Below are 19,007 nucleotides of genomic sequence, written 5' to 3' on the forward strand. Positions count from 1 at the left end.
GGGTTATTTGACCAACAGTCTTTTCCAGAAGAATAAAGCAGTCCCTAAGGATTAACAGATCAGAATGTTCACACAAGTTCATCTTTTTCTAACAATGAGCATGAAGGTAGCAGAGGCTGGTGTGATTCTAGCTGGTTCTTCTAACCAAACTAATTTCTCACTGCTGACCAGTGAGGCAGGGGTTGCCCTGGACCAAAGGCTGAAGCTTGGCCATCTAGCAGCATTCCAAGCAACTTTGTTTCCTATAAGCTTTCTTTTTATTCTGCATTCCATCCTGGGTGGGCCTGAACCTGGGTGCAGGTTCTCCGGCATCAGCTGCTGGCAGTGCCCTGCACCCAAGCCAGTTAAAGGAGCCTTGGCCCCTTCCTTTCACTGCGGTCCCTGCCCAGCATCTTCCTATAGAGACAACTTAGACAAGGAAAGAAAAAAAAAAGAGCAAAACACACCATTCCAAGGAATCTGGAATTCCTTCCTCCTTCCGTGCTAGGTGCCTGTCCGCCTTCATTGCCTCTTTGCCCTGTCATGCTCAACTGCTTTTGGTTTCTGTCTGGCCACCTGATCAAAGGACTGAAGTCTCCACTGCAGCCTGGTTTTAGGTTTTATGTAAGAATCTTGCACAGCACTGCTAATGTAAAATACAGTTTTTCTCTCTAGGACACTTACCAAAATATGTAACTTTTTTGATGGGAAGAGACATTGTCCTGTTGACTTCTACCCATTTCCTGAGACCTGTGGAAACAAACCTTTATGTACTTAAAGTTATACAAAAAATAGAATGAAATCAATACCAAAAAAAAAAAAAAAAAAAAAAACCAAGAAAAAGCAAGTCTGAAAGCATTCAGCTTGACGAAGAGTCAGATGTGCCTGGCATTATACACCCCATGAAGCTTCTAAGTAGGGTTTTCGGGAAACCCACTGCTGAGCTGTAACTCTGTTTTTCAAACCTGTATCAGAATTCAGGGAGTAAGGAAGGATTCTGTTTTTCCTTTTCCTGATTTCTGAATGTGTTTCTGGGAAGAGAACGTTACAAAGGCCTACTATGGATTTGTGGTTCGCTAGGCTTGCGTGGACAGCCGGTGAGGAGGGCAGGAGCTTGTCCTGCTCTCCGTGCGCACCCTGTTCACTGCCTCGGCACAGAGTAGGTGTCTCTGAAGAGCTGTTGACTGAATAAGCAAATTGCTTTTGCTGGCAAAGTGCATTTGCACGATGCAGGATCATCTCAAAAGATGGGGATGTTCGGTCACTAATTGAAATAGTTCAGTACCACTAGAAGGCAGAGTTCGGGGGTCTCCGTGGGAATATTTCTGAGCTGGTTCAGGGTTTTTTCCACTTTCTGTTTCTATGATCCACAAGCCTATTTTCTTTTTCTCAAGATTCAAGGTAGAGCGGCTTCCCACACATGCACCTACTTAGTCCTGGCATTGTCCCGGGCCAGATGGGGAGCTGAGCAGGTTTTTAACCTCCCAGCACTGTGTCTCAGGCCTGGGCAGCTTCCCTGTCTTCCCCCCACAGGCTGCTGGGATTCAGTAGTTCATTGCTCCCCTTAAATACCTCCATCATGCTCTGTCCGTTGGATATCTGTGTACTTTACTGCTTTGCCCGGGCCTTTGTTTGGCACAATTTTTTGTGCCAGAATTTTCTGGAAGTCTGACAGCCCATCCTTGCTCTCCAGCTATTGCAAGCTTCCCTGGACTCTTCATTTCCCCTAGAAGGGGCTTCTCCATTTCCACACGCACACCCCAGATGCTGTGATGGCAGAGTGGTGGTGGCAGCCCTCATCCCAGGGTGGCCTGCACACCCGAGGGCTGCCAATCCTGTCTCACTGTGCTCCTGGGGACCGGACTGCTGTGGGAGTCTCTGCCCTAGGGTCCTGCTGGTTCAGCTCCCCGCCCCTGCCAATGGGAAGTTGCAGGAGAACCCCGAACAGTTCTTCAGGCCCTCTCTGGGGAGGGCAGGCTTGCTCTGCAGAAGGTCTGGCATCATGGGTGAGCCCTAAATGCAGCCCGTGCTTTGGGGTGGGCAGCAGATTTGCTGTCTGCAAACTTGCTATCTAGCAACAAGAGCTGTGTCTCCGTAGAGAGCCGAGCGTGGGAAGATGGCTAACATCAGCACAATTTGCTCCCGAGCCTTGGTGAAAGTGGGGCTGGGACCTGGGGAGAGGCAGACACTAGCCTGGCAGCCACGTGAGAGTCAGCTCTGGCTCCTGGCCTTGTGACATTGACCTCGGGAGCCTGTTTCCTGGTTCTTACCACGACCGTCACATCCAGGAGATTCAACAGAGCATCTGCCTCTGTGCCTGGCATGTAGTCAAGGCTCCAAAAATTATGATTTCTCCTTCTCCCTTCCCCTTCAATCAGTAGCTTTCCTTTGGAGGGCCTGTTGAATGCAGATTCCCAGGCCCTGCTCTCTTTCCCTAGGGCTAATTCATGTCCCCCTTTTCAAAAGAGAGACCATCTCAGGTAACAGTGAGGTGAGCTTCTGATGCCCTTTAGACAGTGGCCATCCTTTGTGAGAGGCTGGGAAGATTGCTGAGAAGCATCAGAGCACCCCGGGAAGGATGGCTCTTCCTTGGGCCCCAGTGTCCCCTCCTCTCCGAATGGCCCCTGGGGCTGCTGTCACCAGGAAGCAGCTGACACCTGAGGGACTTCTGGGGGGTCACCCATGGTCAGTGTCTGCTGCACCCATTCTCATCAGACACTTGGGGCCTATCTAAACTTGACCTTGTGCCCCCTAAGGCCAAGCCTGCTGCTTCATGGTGGGAAGAACAGGTCACTAGCTGCTGCCCTGGAAGAGAAGCCAATACATGCTGCCTTCCCTGGCTGGGCCTCCCACCCCGGGGCATTTGTCGTCCTGTGCCATTCTTTCCACTGCAAAGTAGCCAAAGGAGTCTTGTTTGCCTTGTAGGGTTGTTTCTGCTCAACTTTGTTCCTGGGCCATCCTTTGTCACAGCTCTGTCACCAGCCAGCCTCTGAGCGAGGTGTGCTGGATGGCGCATGTCTCATTTACGGAGCTGCATGTGGCACCCAGCATGGCTCCCCACACCCCACCCCTGCAGCAGACCCAGTAACATGAATTGAATGAAATGTTAGTCATTTCAGGTTCCCTGCCTGCCTGCCTGCCTGCCTGGCTCCCCACGCTTGGCTGGCGTGCAGCTGAGGTTGCATGCAGCGTGTGCTATTCCCTGCAGGGGACGAGGGCTTGTTCCCTCCAGGATGGGCAGTGACCTGGTCACCTCATTCCCTCCTCCACGGCCTGGCCAGGCCTCACATCAGAAGCCCTGGGCGCTGTTCCTGTGTGTGCTGCCTGCTGGGAGTGTGGGCCCTTTAGTGCAGGACTCAGGAAGACTTGAGTCCTGTGGGTAGAACATGGGGACAGTTGTACAGACACAGAGCCTGTGTCCTGGGCCACACGAGGGCAGCTGAGCACCACAGCCATGTATGCTGTCCGTGTGTCCCAACCTGGGGCAACATCACAGGTTTCCAGGCAGCAGGAGGAGGATAGAGAGCAGAGCAAGGGGCGGTCGGGGGGGGGGGGCGCAGGGAGGGCAGGGAGGGCTGCCCGGGCCACCTCATCTGGCCCAGCAGTGACCACAGACATTGAGGCCACACCTGAAGACTTTGGAAGAGACAGAAAGTTAGGGTGGTTCCAGGTATTCCAATGGGCCGGAGACCCGAACCCTGGGCATGAGTGTGAGGGTGAGTCTCAGCCCTCAGGAGAAAAGCTGACTGGGGGAAGGTGTGTGCCCCCAGTCCCCCTGCCTGGTGTCAGGAGGGGACCCCAGAGCTGGGGGGGTGATGAGGGGGTTTGAGGCTGAGGCTCTGTGGTTCCAGGCTCTGATTTGCTTGTCCTGGGGTCATGGCAACACTTTCCTGGTTGCCCCCTCTGCTTCCAGCATCTTCCTCCCTCCAGAGCTATCAGAACTATCTTATGAAGACAGAAGTCTGGCCTTGCCACCTCCCTCCTACAAACCCTGTGCTGGCTTCCTATTTCCTGGGGGGGATGAAGTTGTGGCTCCTTGGCTGACCCACTGGGCCTTGGGGATCTGGCCCTGCTCACCTCCTGCTATACCCTTGTCTACACAGCCTGGCTCCTCTCCCCTGGATTTGGTGTGCCGCCTCATCTCCAGACCCCTAGCTCAGGCCAGCACCCCTCACCTCTTCTGTTCACTGCCTCCCGCCCCCTCAAGATCCGACCTAACCGTCCCCATTTCCTACAAGCCTGCACCCTCCATGGGCAGGCCCTTCCTCTGGGCTTCCTTGGCCCTCTCTTCCTCCTGCCCTGGCACATGGCTTAGTGTCTGTTTTTTCAGTCTCTGCATCTGTTTCTCTTGAGGTTCGGTGCCCAGAGGCCTCAGAGGATGCTGGTGGTTGAATGGGGTTGGTGGCAGCGTGGAAAGCAGGCAGCAGTGCTGCTCTCAGCCCCTCCCATCACACATCCCTCTGGCCATCATCATCGGCACTGAAGAAGGTCAGGTGACAGGGCGCAGGGGAGTGTCTCCACTCTTAGTAGGTCCAGGAGCCAACAGGATGGGCAGGACACGTTTCTTGGTTGCTAGAGCCAGGAATGCATTTGCCAGGCAAAGGTGGTCTCTGTTTTCTCTTGAGAGTCCAGGTGCAGAGCAGCTTGGAGAGAAAGTAGCCCCAGGCTTCTCCTAGAGCGCCACAGCTCACAGATAGCATGGTTTCTAGGATCATCTCCCCCTCGCCCATTAGCCAAGGTTCTTTCTATTGTGAATATTAAAAACTGAAAGTCATTTAAGAAGGGAAAGGAATTTATATAACTGAGAAGTCTAAGGGGGCTGGTTTCAGGCACAGCTGGATCCAGATCCTTACACAATATGGCCTGGAACTTGTTTCTCTTCACCCTCCTACTCTGCTTTCCTCGTGGGCTGGCCTCTTTCTCAGGCGGGCTCTCCCCATGGGGTGGCCCAGTGGGCTTCAGCAGCTATAAGCTGGTGTGACACCTGCCTAGAGACTTCTGTGGCAGGAGGGCATCTCTCCTCAGTGGTTCCAGCAAAAGCCCCAGGGCGGGTGCTGCTTGGCTCAGTGTGGTCACAGGCTTATCCTTGAACCAGTCCCCACTCTGCCTGGGGAGCAGCTCATTTGGAAACACGAGTGAAAGGCTTAGTGGGGTACTATGATGTGGTTACATAGCACACATCATGGATACTTTGGAAGGAGCGTTATTGAAATTGAAATCTCTACATGAACTTGATTGTCTGTATTTTTCTTTTTGTGATTGTCCTTTGCCTTTTCATCTTGCTCGAATACTTTTCAAAGTATAACCCATTTTCCTTTTTAATGGTATTACCTATCCATTTTTTCCAACATGTGGGATTTTAAATTTTGATGTTATGCGGAGAGAAGCTTCTCCACGAAACGCAGGCTCCTGTGGCCTGCCCCGCTGCAGTCTTCATGTGGATCGTGTTTAGTCAGTCTGCTTAAATGGCCAAACCAATGCTGAAGGAAAGATTGCTGAGAAACTCATGAGTTTAGCTAGTCTGGGGCACACGTAGAGTGGCTGTGGGATGGACAGAGAAATAGCCCAAGCACGCGAGGCAGGAGGCGCCTCCTCGGTGTTGGCTCTGGTCCTAAAGAAAGCTCTCTCCGTGTCACGGTTGCTAGTGCTGTTCCCAGGGGCCTGGTGATCACCCAGGGACCCAGGGCCTGTGGCAGAGCATTGACGCAGGGCAACCCCCAGAGAATGAGCCAGCACAGCAGCGGTCCTGTGTGGCTACTGTGCCAGCCCGGCCCTTGGAAACCAGCTTCTCTCACTCCCTGGGTCCGCCCGGGAGCCTGAGCTCAGAGCTCTGTGGCACAGGAGTCTGCAGGAAGCCTTGGACACTGCAGGCCAGGCGTAGTGGAGGGCAGGAGAATGTTCTGGGGGAGAAGTGGTGCTTCCCCTTAGGACTGGAGAGAGGCCTGGAAGCAGGTGCCAGTGAGGCTGCCTGGGCCCCCCCGGCACACACGGGCCAGCGGCCGGGCTCTGCCTCCATGCCCGGCGATGGAGTACATCCTCTTCGTGCTGTACTTCTCCTTCTTTCTCTGCCTCTGTGCCCTGGTGTGCCTGTACTTTTCCGGCTGCCAGGAGATGACCTACAAGCATGAAGGTAAGCGGCTGGCTCTGGGCGACTGTTGGCAGTCCTGAGAAAGGATGCACGGTCCCAGAATGGAAAGCCTCTTCTTGTACCAGCAGCTGTCAGGAGGGACATGACACGAGGGGGACAGGAAGCGAGGGGGCTCGGAGGCTGGAGTCCATGGGGGGCGGCTTATTTTGGAGGCACCTCTTTTCCTCTCAGCTGAGAAGGAGCACCTCTACATATTCAAGGTGTAAACAGAGCAGATGCATTTGTTTTTCATTTTTGCTCAAATTGCATCTTAAAAATTTGGGTTGGTTCATAAAAAGGAGTGGGCAAGGCAAGACCCTGGGGGTGAGCAACATGAAAGTCAGGAGGAACGAGCCTCCAGCAGGTGTGCTGCGCTGAGCCGAGTCTTTTCCTGGGGAAAAAATGCCCAGGGAATCTGAGAGAGGTGGACGGAAAACCTGACAGCTGCCCCAGCCCTTGACTCTTTCTTAAAGAGCCAAGCATTAGAGGAAACTGTTTTCTGGGTGATTCTGTCCTTCTTCCGAGGCTGGTGCTGTTTCATATAGAGTTTGAAAAGGCGGTGTAAGGCAGCCGTCGCCACGTCGTCAAAGAAGCCATCCCCAGATCTTCACTTGAGGCCTGAAAATGCCTTTTTGTGTCTTGTTTTTATTAACAAAGGCATAAATATATGTGGTGCATCTTGGCTTCCCATATAATACAATCACTTAAAAAAAAAAAAAAAACAAGACTAACCCAACCCATATTGTAGACAAGGTTGGGGACTTCTTAGGCCACTCCCTGCTGCCGCTGGGGATGTTGTGTCTGCTGGGGGGGGGGGCGGGGAGGGGTCCTTGGGATTCGCCTCCTGCTGTGAGAGGGACATAATGGGAATGCCCTTTTGGGTTTGACGCCCCGTCAGAGCCACATCCTGCCTCCCTCACCGCAACATGCTTCCCTGGAGTCTCGGTCTCCGGGGCCACATTGGACTTCAGAGGGCCCCACTTGGGCCGGGGCGCTAGGCTGTTGACAAAGGCATCGCTACCTTAAATGCACATCTGCAGCATCTGTAGTGAATGCCCTGTTTGGGGCCCGGTGAGTGAGGACCTAAGTCGCCGTCTCGCAAGGTTTCAAGAAGCTCATCTTCCTGGGTAACGAACACTTGAGTTGTGAGCCCCCAGAATGGTCCGTGATGCTGACCATCCTGCTCGTGTCCTGATGGTTTGGAGAGAGTATGGCGGGATGGTTCCTGGCGCTTTGTCAGTGTGCGTCCCTGCTGGCTGCCAGTGACACCGTGGCTGATGCAGTCCTGTCCCCAGAGGCCTCGCATTTAGCAGTGTTTACAAGAAATAAGGTTGGGTGAATGGCTGCCCAGAAAAATGTGGAGCCTGGAGCTCGGGGAGGTAAGCCGCGTGTGTGCACAGAGGAGCTTTGAGTGTTACATACCTGTCACTCCTACAGGTGCCATTGTCACCATCGGGATGTCATGGTCACTCACTGCTCCCTGGAAATCTAGAGCGTTTTTGATGCCTGAATTCAAGCGAAGTGTCTCCCCTGGAGAGGGGACTGGAGCATAGGACTGTCTCCAACCTCTACTTAGGATAAGAAGTCATTTGAAATCGATGGAGCCTAATAGGTCCCCATAGTTCTACCTGCTAAAGTCACCTGGGCTGTGGGACCAGGTGGTTGCCCTAACTGATGCTAAGAGAATGAAGGGAAGGGCTGTCACGTGCCAGCCTAAATCTGTGGGCAAACACGTTAGTTTAGCTTTGAGCTCATTAATGAAGACATGTTCGTGAATACGCATTTAGCAACCAGCATTTATTGAGTGCGCTGGGCTCTGGCCCACAGCGGAGAATAAAAAAGCCCATGGAGCCCACCGCTCATGGAGCAAAATCCCCATCCTCGTGGATGCCTCCAGCCAAACCTCTCAAGAAACTCTACTTCTACCAGAGGACAGAACGAGCCACTCGGTCTCCTTTTCCCTTCCTGTTGGCGGAATTATTCCTTAATGATGTTACTAATTGTGTTACCAGCCACATTTTTCTTACATGTGGGCGCCTGAGGTTGTAGACACATGCCGACTTAAACAAGCAGAGCGGGGGGTGCCCTCACTGTGCACCCTGCCGTCCTGATCCCTTGTGAGATGAGGAGCGGGGAGGGGGCTCTGGGAGAAGCCGGGTTCTGGATGAATCAGCAGGAGCCTGGGGCTTGGCTCCGGATTGGGTTATGGTTCTTTCCTTGTGGTCGTGAGAAGTATTCATCGGTTGTGAAAACAAATAAAAATCCTTCCTAGGGGCTATTTTGGAGGGGAAAAAAGCCGATGTCCCTAAAACATAGGGAGTTGATCTGGTGATTGTGGGTTGCTGTTTGCAGCCCCCAGGGGCCCGCAGCTCCTTGTGGAGGGGAGCATGCCTGGTTTTAATCCTGTTGTGTTTTCCCCGGGCCCCACCCAGTGTCTGACCCATAGAAGGTGCTCCGTCGAGTGTTTGTTGAACGAATGTATGCGTAAATGGCTGAAGGAAGCCCCATGTATCATGGTATTTGGGGTGGGAGAAGTGCTGGGTGGGGTGACCGGGAAGCCGGCACACAGAGTGCTAAAATTGCCTCTGACTGAGTGGGGCACGAGGGTCCCTTACACTCTTCCTTCTAATTTTTTAAGTATTCCAAGCTTTCTGTAATAAAAAGTTAAACAAAAGTTGCCTGTTAGTGCAGGTCCGGTGAGGACCTGGAGCACAGGCTCACCCAGCCAGTCAGAGCCAGGGTCCACCTGGGGACTCTCTGTCCCTTGTCCCTTTTCCCATGTCTGGCACGTGGAATGAGACATCTCACATGGCCCTGCTGCCCCTCTGTGGTGGGACACACACGCTGCGGGTCAAGGATCAGAGCCCCGGGGAACAGGACACGTGTGATGCTGCTCTTGGGTGAGGTGGGGGTTCCACGTCTGTCTGATAGAGAAGGAGGCTGGCGCTCAGAGGGGCTAGGTGACCGCAGAAGGAACCGGGGTCAGGCCAGCGTGCTCTGCTCAGTCAGGCATGGTGGACTCATACCCGTCCACCGTCCTCGGCCACCTCTTCTCCCACCCAGTCCATCACGATCCCCACCACCTGCCGCTTGGGATGCCTGTGGGGCCCAGATGTGTGTAGTTGTCCCTGTGCCTGGAGTGATGGGTGGGAGGGTGGGGGGGCACTCAGCAATTCTGAATCCGATCCTGATGTCATGTGCATTGTCTCAAATTTATAGAAGCATGTTGTGGAGACATTTTTTGGATTTGATGAGGAGTCCGTGGACTCGGAAACATTGTCAGAAACATCCTGCAACACAGATAGGACGGACAGGGCTCCAGCCACGCCCGAGGAAGACTTGGAAGATGTAAGCACCCCCACATCAGAGGTGACTCGGGGGCGCTTTCCAGCCTCTGATGGCCACCGCAGTCACTCCCTCACCTAAAGATCTAAGCCTGGAGGGCCTGTGTCATCACAGCCTGTAGCCTCGAGGGCAGGTGGCCCCCACTGGGCTGGGCTCTGAGAATGGCAAGGGGAGTGCTGGCGGCATGTGGCGGTCCCTTCCTTTCCCCAGTGCTGCTCTCACAAAGGAAATCTGTGGTCACCTTGCTGTTATCTTCGCAATTAAACTTGCTGCGTGGTGGCCCGTCCCTGGTCCCCCCTTGTGCATGCACGCACACACACGGACACACACAGGCACACACACACATGCACACGCATGCACAAATTCACACACAGGCACATACACGTGCACACATGCACACACATGCACATACACGTGCACACACACAGGCACACCACCTAGCGGAAAGAGCATGAACTGCTTTTTCATTACGAAGATGGCAGGTCACACAGGAGAGAAAGCCAGGATGCTGGCAAGCGCGGAGGGCGGTGAAAACCGCCAGAAGCCCTCCCACGCCGAGTCACCTCCCCGACATTTCCCAATCATCACGCACATCCAGGTTCACGACGGTGGCACCCAGTGAGCTGGACTCACAAAGGTGAGAAGGGCGGCGTGGTCTTTGCCCACCCGCCCACCTGCCCACCTGCCCAGCTGAATTCTCTTAGGAAACCCAAGTAAAACATGGTCGTACCAGACACATGTCACCAACAGTATGTAGCAGCAGCTTTCAGCATGTTCCACGTCGCCATCTCTCACGAGCTGCGGGACTTCTCACGTGCATTTAATGTGACAGGTCCCCCACGACGGCTGGTGCCCGTCCAGTACTTGTAGCCCTGCATTCCTAGGGGGTTGTCACCTTTGGAGAAACTCCCAGAGTGGGGCGCTCTGGTGGGAGGGGCCGGCTCAGGGGCACTCTTGCCTTCTCTCCCTCGCGTGGGGCTTAAGGCTTCCCGGGAAGGGTGCTGTCGAGCAAGACGGTGGCTCCTCCCGCAGCCTGTCACTCCAGGGTCCCAGTGACCATCCTGGCAGTGACTGGTTCCCTAAGGAGTCGTTGGCAGCGGCCGTGAGGGCTGGATGTGTCTCAGTGGACCCCAGCATTAGAAGGCACACCGAGTCACGTGCTTTGTTATGTCTTTCTTCTCCATGATGCTAAGACGACAACCAGGGAGGAGGCCGACCTGAGGTTCTGTCAACTGACCAGGGAGTACCAGGCCCTGCAGCGGGCCTATGCCCTGCTTCAGGAGCAGGTCGGGGGGACGCTGGATGCCGAGAGGGAGGCCCGGGTAAGTGCAGCGGGCCCCAAGGGGCAGCGCAGACCGCCGGCCCTGCCTGTGGCACATGGGGAGGGGATTCTGGGGCATTGGGGGGCACCTAACAAGGCTTGGCGACCCCCACAGGTGCTATCCCTCCATCCTCAGTGTGACGGCAGGAGTTGCCAGGAGAAATGATAAAGTCGTCTGGCACACAGGAATGCATTCAGACGTTAAGACTCAGCAATGAAATCCCAGACGTGGAGGCCTTGTAGACTTCACCCACCTCCCCCTCCTAGGCTGAGAAAGCCCTGTGAACACCCCCACAGAGCCCATGCAGGGACTGTCGAGGGGTGTGCCCTCAAGGCACTCCGGTCCCTGCTGGCCACCCAGGTCAGGGCCATGCCTGCCATTTTCCTGGGCTGAGCTCTGCCTTCCAGTAACTTCCACTCACTGGCCCTGATCTAGCCTGCGGGAGTCACATGGACTAGCAGCTCCCTTGCCCTTCCTCTGAAAGCGAGGGGACTCCCAGAGAGCACCCCACTGGTGCCAGTGCTTTACCTCAACACATTCCCCATTTCATTCCAATAGCAGCCCCATGAGGTAGGAGGTGGTGGACGAGGCTGGTGGGGAGGGAAGCTGCCAGTGCCACAGTGAAGGGTTCGGCCTATAACCTACAGGTCAGAGGAGGTAGAGGTCCAGGCTCAGTTTGGGCTGAATTATATGGTTTTCATTGAAAGTTACATTCAGTTGCCAACATTTAAAAGTCAAGAGATTTCACATAGAAATCCAGGTTCCTAACCTCTCTCGGCAGCTCAAAACATGCTCAGTCTGGCAACCACAGGCTTCCTGTTTCATGTGGGAGCAGCTTTGGCTGCAGCCAGGTGATGATTTCCCCTGAGATGGAATATGTGCCACAGTCCTCACCGCCCTCTATTACCCTGCACGTAGATGGCTTCCCTTAATCACAAACCGGCCTGGTCCTTGAGGGATTTTGGCTTTTCAGCCCTTACTGTAGGTGATAAAAGGTCCACAAAACATGCCTGGTAGTGCTGGTAAAGGCAGCCACTGAACTTGACCAGAAAGCCATGGCAGGGAGCCCTGACATGTCTGGCTTCTGGTTCACTCACTCCCTTAAAGACACTAACCCCTACTCTAGGCTTCCATGTCATTATCTAGAAAACTAAGGGGGTTAGAGCCAACGACATCTCAAGACCTTTCCATTCTTAAAAATCATATATGTGTAGGCAACAGTACCTACATGCAGCTGGGTAGGCCACCTTCAGACCTCTTCTCCTATACCTAGACGCACTTCCAAGGTCCAGACTGTAGCACTGTCCTTGCCGCTCCCGTCGCCCATCACGGTGACCTGCTCACTTTCTGATCCTTTTCGTTCCAGACTCGGGAACAGCTACAAGCTGACTTGCTGAGGTGTCAGGCCAAAATTGAAGACTTGGAGAAGCTACTGGTTGAAAAGGGACAGGTGAGCAGAAATGAGTGTATGGTAATTGCATGTTTGTCCCCTCGTGCCGTCCCTGTGGCCTTGGTGCCAACGGGGGCCCTCAGTGGATCTATGTGGTTTGCTCCAGAGTCGTTAGAGAAAAAATAGTAGCAGAACCCAGGTGAGAATATCCTACCTGAGGTACCTATTTGCAGGGTTTTAAAAAACCAAAATGTGCTATGAAATTCTCACTTGGCTTGCTCTTTGTTGGCCAAATATGCAAAAGTGGGAGACCCTTCCAAAAGCAAAATGGTGACCAACATCATTTTTGACATGAATCTGAAAAGCTGCCATCATTTATCAAAGATTTTTTAAATAAATTTATTTTTTATTGGTGTTCAATTTACCAACATACAGAATAACACCCAGTGCTCATCCCGTCAAGTGCCCCCCTCAGTGCCCGTCACCCATTCACCCCCAACCCCCACCCTCCTCCCCTTCCATCACCCCTAGTTCATTTCCCAGAGTTAGGAGTCTTTATGTTCTGTCTTCCTTTCTGATATTTCCCACACATTTCTTCTCCCTTCCCTTATATTCCCTTTCACTATTATTTATATTCCCCAAATGAATGAGAACATATAATGTTTGTCCTTCTCCGATTGACTTACTTCACTCAGCATAATACCCTCCAGTTCCATCCACCTTGAAGCAAATGGTGGGTATTTGTCATTTCTAATGGCTGAGGAATATTCCATTGTATACATAAACCACATCTTTATCCATTCATCTTTCGATGGACACCGAGGCTCCTTCCACAATTTGGCTACTGTGGACATTGCTGTTAGAAACATCGGGGTGCAGGTGCCCTGGCGTTTCATTGCATCTGAATCTTTGGGGTAAATCCCTAACAGTGCAATTGCTGGGTCGTAGGGCAGGTCTATTTTTAACTCTTTGAGGAACCTCCACACAGTTTTCCAGAGTGGCTGCACCAGGTCACAATCCCACCAACAGTGTAAGAGGGTTCCCTTTTCTCTGCATCCTCTCCAACATTTGTTGTTTCCTGCCTTATTAATTTTCCCCATTCTCACTGGTGTCAGGTGGTATCTCATTGTGGTTTTGATTTGTATGTCCCTGATGGCAAGTGATGCAGAGCATTTTCTCATGTGCATGTTGGCCATGTCTATGTCTTCCTCTGTGAGATTTCTCTTCATGTCTTTTGCCCATTTCATGATTGGATTGTTTGTTTCTTTGCTGTTGAGTTTAATAAGTTCTTTATAGATCTTGGAAACTAGCCCTTTATCTGATATGTTATTTGCAAATATCTTCTCCCATTCTGTAGGTTGTCTTTGAGTTTTGTTGAGTGTATCCTTTGCTGTGCAAAAGCTTCTTATCTTGATGAAGTCCCAATAGTTCATTTTTGCTTTTGTTTCTTTTGCCTTCATGGATGTATCTTGCAAGAAGTTACTGTGGCTGAGTTCAAAAAGGGTGTTGCCTGTGTTCTCCTCTAGGATTTTGATGGAATCTTGTCTCACATTTAGATCTTTCATCCATTTTGAGTTTATCTCTGTGTATGGTGCAAGAGAGTGGTCTAGTTTCATTCTTCTGCATGTGGATGTCCAATTTTCCCAGCACCATTTATTGAAGAGACTGTCTTTCTTCCAGTGGATCGTCTTTCCTCCTTTATCGAATATTAGTTGACCATAAAGTTCAGGGTCCACTTCTGGGTTCTCTATTCTGTCCCATTGATCTATGTGTCTGTTTTTGTGCCAATACCACACTGTCTTGATGACCACAGCTTTGTAGTACAACCTGAAATCTGGCATTGTGATGCCCCCAGCTATGGTTTTCTTTTTTAAAATTCCCCTGGCTATTCGGGGTCTTTTCTGATTCCATGCAAATCTTAAAATAATTTGTTCTAACTCTCTGAAGAAAGTCCATGGTATTTTGCATTTATCAAAGATTTAAATGGGAAACTGAGCTGGCCCTTGCAGCTCGTGCTTAGGGATTCCATGCTGTGACTCCCAGCCCTTGGGTTTCTCCGTGTGTCCATTCTCTGAGTGCAACAGGGCCTGGTGGACAGCAGGGCATAGTCGGGAGGCACAGCCCAGACCCAGACCTGTGCCCTCGGTTGGGGGACAACCATGGAGGGAGGACTCTGGGTGGAGGGCCAGCTTCTCAGAAGGTCACACTAAGGTCAGCCATTCTTTCCGGGGTAAGAGATAACCAGAATTTGTAAATGGCACACCATAGTGAGTTTCCTGCTCAGTAGGCAGGGGGTCGCCCACTCCATGCGGTTACTTAGGAATCCTGCATGGGAGGAGGAGGGCAGAAGGCGGTTTGCTGCCTCCACACGTTTCACCAGAACGGTCACGTGGCCCCACCTAACTGGGAGGGTGGCAAGTGCTGTCTGGGGCTGGGTGGAGTATCTGGTGGTACCACTGCTCCAGCACACAGGCAGGCCGTGGGGGCTGAGGATGTCTGGTGAGGGCTCCCTGAGGTCCTGGGCTGGCACCCTGGGGCTTGGAGGGGTGTTCAGGGAAGGGGCTCTACGAGATTCTCAACAGGTGCCTTAGAACTCACTCTGTCTGGGGTCTGGTTAGTGGGACGAGGGCTCGGGTGGTGACCAGAATTCAAATTAAGGCAGGCTGCCGGTAAGCAGACCTCAAGAGGCCCAGGAAGCCGCTCGCTGCAACATGGCTGTGTACAAGCGGGTAGGCGAGCGGCCAGCCCTTGGGTGCTGCTTCCGTCACTGTGGCCCAGAATGCTCCACCAAGGCAGGGGAGTGGCAAACAGCACACACCCCATGACAGGCTTGCCTGACGTGTCATATGTCCTGTGCAGCTGACATTATGTCTTTTCCTCATCTTTGAAACGGGGTGATCATAGTACTCTACACACTGACGAAGCAGAAATGGGGAGAAGTAGCAGCCAGGGAAGAGCCTAGGTGGGAGACAAGGCTGTTCTCAAACTCCTATTTTACCTGCCACTGACCTCGGCACTGCTTCGAGGCTGAGCTCATGTGTCGCCTGACCACTGTCTTCAACTCAGTTTCGCTCCCACCCAAGGATGCCCGGCCCTGTGTTTGTGGGGCTGTTTGGCCCTTAGCACCTGCTGCATGGAAGGGCCAGTTTGGGTCAAAACAAGTGGGAGTTTGTTCAGGGAGCACCCACTAGAGCCCTTGCCCCACCCCAGGTTTTGTGCTAGGTGTGCAGGGAAAATGTGTCAGTTAGCCATCACTGTGTAACAAACCTCCCCAAACCTTGTTTAAAATGATAAACTTTTTATTTGCTCCCAACATGGGTTGGGTCAGCAGCTTGGGCTAGGCTCAGCTGTGTGGTTCTTCTGCTGGTCTCACCGGAAGTCATTCTAGAGGCTGCTTTGCCAACACATCAGCTGGGGCTAGGTGGCTTGCAATGGCCTCTCTGTCCTGTCTGGGCATTGGTGCCAGTGGACAGGACAGATCACAGTCGTGGTCTCTTATTCTCAAGGAAGCTAACCTGGCTTCTTTGCCTAGTGATCTGGGGACAGGAAGAAACGGCAGGGCTCACTGCACGTGCACATTTCAAGACTCTGTTTGAGTCCCATTTGCTAACATCCGAGAAGCCAAAGCACACCACAGCCAAGTGCAGCTTCAGGGTCGGAGAAACAGCTGTCATCGCTCACTGGGTGGAGCTCCAAAGTCACGTTGCAAAGGGCTGTGTGCATGCAGATGGAAGGGACAGCTGCTCCAGATAAAAATATGAGTGGAATATGGCTCTGTCCTCACAGGGACTCACAGCCTCGTGGGGTCCTACATGTCAACCCAGTGACAACACAGGGTGATACATATTGGGCGGAAGGAAGCACAGGAGGCCATCAGAGCTGAGAAAAGGAGGAAGAGTTCTTTGACTATTCATGATCCATTTATCCATCCTCCAGTATTTATTGAGTGCCAGCTGTGTGCCAGGCCCTGTGCTAGGTGCTGGGGATGCCACAGTGGAAACAGACCTAGTGCCCTGTGCTCACAGGACTTCCCAGGATAGGGCCTGACCAGGCAAAGAAATGTGCTTAGGGCATCATGGGTAGAGGGACCAGAATGCACCAAAGCGTGTCCCTGTGATGATGCCAAGTCCGTGGTTGTGGGGCAGACCCTCAGGGTGTGCCCTGGGTGCCAGTCCAGGGGCCGTGGTGAGCAAGCCAGTGTGAGTCTGCAGGGCCGATTCGGCCCCTCTGTGGTGGCTCCTGTCAAGGATGCTCATGGCATGAACTCTGTGCGCTCTTGGGGAGCATGAGCCATGGGGAAGGGATGCCCCACAAACCTGCCAGCTCTCGTTTTGGGGTGTAAAGGTTTAGAGGGACGATAGAGTCTTTCTAGCCACATCCCTTCCTCTGACCTTTGCACTGAGAGCTCTGCATTGCTTTTTGGTCGCTGACACTGCCTGTGCTCTTTGGCTGTCTGTTTGCTTCAAGGACTGTGAACATACTTAGTGCTTTCTCTTAGGATTCCAAGTGGGTGGAAGAGAAGCAGCTGCTCATCAGAACAAACCAGGACTTGCTGGAAAAGGTATGTGGGCAGAGATCCTGTCACCGCCCCTCAGAGCATCACCGAGCCCAGACCGTCGGGGACCTCAGAGGTCCACAGAGCTGTGCAGGGTCTGCCGCAGTGCCTCTGGGGCAGCCCTCCAGGTCCTGACCAACTCTCAGAGGAGAGACCTGTCCCTCACCTTGAGTCAGAGCCCGATTCCTCAGGCTTCCCAGCCATTGGTCCCAGTGCTGTCCTCTGGGGGGAAGCCTCAGAGCTGGTGTAGACCAAAAACGCTGGGCAGGCCCTCCGGCTGTCGGAGTCTCATTTGTGGACCAGAGGCCATGGCGATGGCAAAGCTGAGCCTGTCTTCCTTCTGTGGTCATGGAACTTTCCAGACTCTTCTTGAGAGAGAGCATGGGGAAGAGATTTAATGCTTTGGAACCAGACCATAGCTTTATTTTTTTCTTATTTGTGTACAATTCAGACTTGTTTTGTTTTACTAAATTTACTGAGTTGAGCAGCCATTACGACAGCACAATTTTTTGGAACATTTTCAGGCTCCCGTAAAGGTCCCTTCTGTCCCTCCCTGTCTCCCACCCCTCACCCCCTGGCAACTGCTGTTGTGCTTTTTGTCCATATAGGTTTGCTTTTTCTGGAACCTTCCATACTAGTGGAACCAGACAGACCTAGGTTGGGCTTTAGTCTTTGAGCATCCTAGAATGCCTGCCCTGGATGAGCCAGGCCTTGCACTCTTGGGAGGGGGTCTTAGTCCAGCCCCAGCCCTATCACTGGCCAGCTGTGTGGCCACTCACTGCCCTGTGTCTCCCTATAGCATTTGGAGCACTGAGACAGGACCTGACACTGCCCCACAGGCTGGGCTTGTGCCTTGGGAGGCACTTCATACCCTTGGTCTGGCTCACTAAATTCCAAGAGCCCTGGGGAAAACAGGCTGTTTCTAAATGTCCCCTGGGGTGCATCCCCCATCAGTGGAGAACCCTCTGTGGTTCTCCAGGCAGGAGGAGGGGGAGGCAAAGGCAGCTGTGCCGCCTGGAAGCCCTCGATAAGGTGGCATACCTTCTCTTGGACCCGGCTGCAGCCAGGGGAGTGGTGGCAGCTTTATGCTCCTTGGACAGAAACTGAGGCACAGAGCCATTAGGGTGCTTTTCCAGGGTCTCCTGGCGGGTGCCAGATTGGGCAGCCACCTTCCCAGATGGACTTGTACCTTCAGGAGAGCTGCTTCCACTCAGCCTTCTCCTGAGCCTTCCGGCCAGCATGACAGCAGCGTGTGCCTTCCTGCCATGGTTTGTCCCACTCTGTCTGGGAGGGCTCACCCTGGGGGGCTGGAGAGCATGCAACGCAAAAAGAACCCACACAGGCTTTGGGATCAGAAGCACTCATGATGCACCCCTGCCTCCTTCACACTTGACCTTAGGAAGGGACTCCATGGCTCTGTGCCTCAGTTTCCCCATCAGACATTTATTCAGCAAGTCTCTGAGGCGCCCCTCTTCCGGGCCAGGCTCTGGGGCTGCAGGGACAGAATGGGTACCACCACCCCCCCACCCCCGCCCCTGCCCTGGCCCCGGCCCGGACCCTGGTCTGCACTGAGTAGGCCGCGTCTCCCACGGTGCCCATGGAGACGGTGGTCCTCCCGCCTGCTAACCCCCAGGTGCATCTGCTCTAGATTTACAGACTGGAAATGGAAGAGAGCCAGCTGAAGAATGAAATGCAAGATGCGAAGGACCAGAACGAGCTGCTAGAGTTCCGAGTGCTGGAGCTCGAAGTAAGAGACTCTATCTGTTGTGCGCTCTCAAACGGAGCAGACCTTCTCTTTGAACCCAAACTGAAATTCATGTAAAGCTCCCAGATGTCCTCCAGCATGTGTAAAGGGACGTGGTAGAGTTGTTTTTTTCTTTTTTTTCTTTCCTTTCCCCCTCCCTCTGCCCTCTTTTTTTTTTTTTTTTAAATCTGTATGTTCAGAATAATTTCACTGCCTTAATATGTTCTGGAGAGAATGCTCACCGAAGTCTTTGGACATGTACCAGAGCTAATCTATTTATTGCCTACGGCTTGTTTTGCACTTAATAAAATAATTTGTTTTTGCAATATTTTGCCTTTTTTATTTGTGTTTCATTTCCATAACTACTTCTTTCCTGCATGCATAGTCACCTGGTATGCATTCTGCAAACCCGGACAGAAGCACTGTTGCAATTAATAACACACCTTTTTAAGTGACCTTGCATGCAAGGAATCTCTCCTTTTGAAAGAGCAGGGTCCCACCTGGCCCACAGCCGACTCTGTAGTGTGTTTACTGCTAGGTGGGCC

General features: G+C 52.8%; 1 protein-coding gene across 2 annotated transcripts in view; it reads left to right on the forward strand.

Moving 5' to 3' along the window:
- The window catches only part of JAKMIP1 (janus kinase and microtubule interacting protein 1), a 112,133-nt gene extending 93,400 nt beyond the window's left edge, over positions 1-18,733 (forward strand). For both annotated transcript variants that reach the window (XM_055326439.1, XM_055326438.1), the window contains 5 exons: positions 9,326-9,454; positions 10,645-10,773; positions 12,140-12,223; positions 16,662-16,724; positions 18,367-18,733. In XM_055326439.1, the coding sequence (XP_055182414.1) occupies positions 9,326-9,454; positions 10,645-10,773; positions 12,140-12,223; positions 16,662-16,724; positions 18,367-18,540 (579 nt within the window). In that variant the 3' untranslated portion in view covers positions 18,541-18,733. The remainder of the gene's footprint in view (positions 1-9,325; positions 9,455-10,644; positions 10,774-12,139; positions 12,224-16,661; positions 16,725-18,366) is intronic.
- Positions 18,734-19,007: the final 274 nt, after the last annotated feature.

The sequence above is a fragment of the Nyctereutes procyonoides genome, unplaced genomic scaffold, assembly GCF_905146905.1.
Source record: "Nyctereutes procyonoides isolate TBG_1078 unplaced genomic scaffold, NYPRO_anot_genome, whole genome shotgun sequence".
Taxonomy (NCBI): Eukaryota; Metazoa; Chordata; class Mammalia; order Carnivora; family Canidae; genus Nyctereutes; species Nyctereutes procyonoides.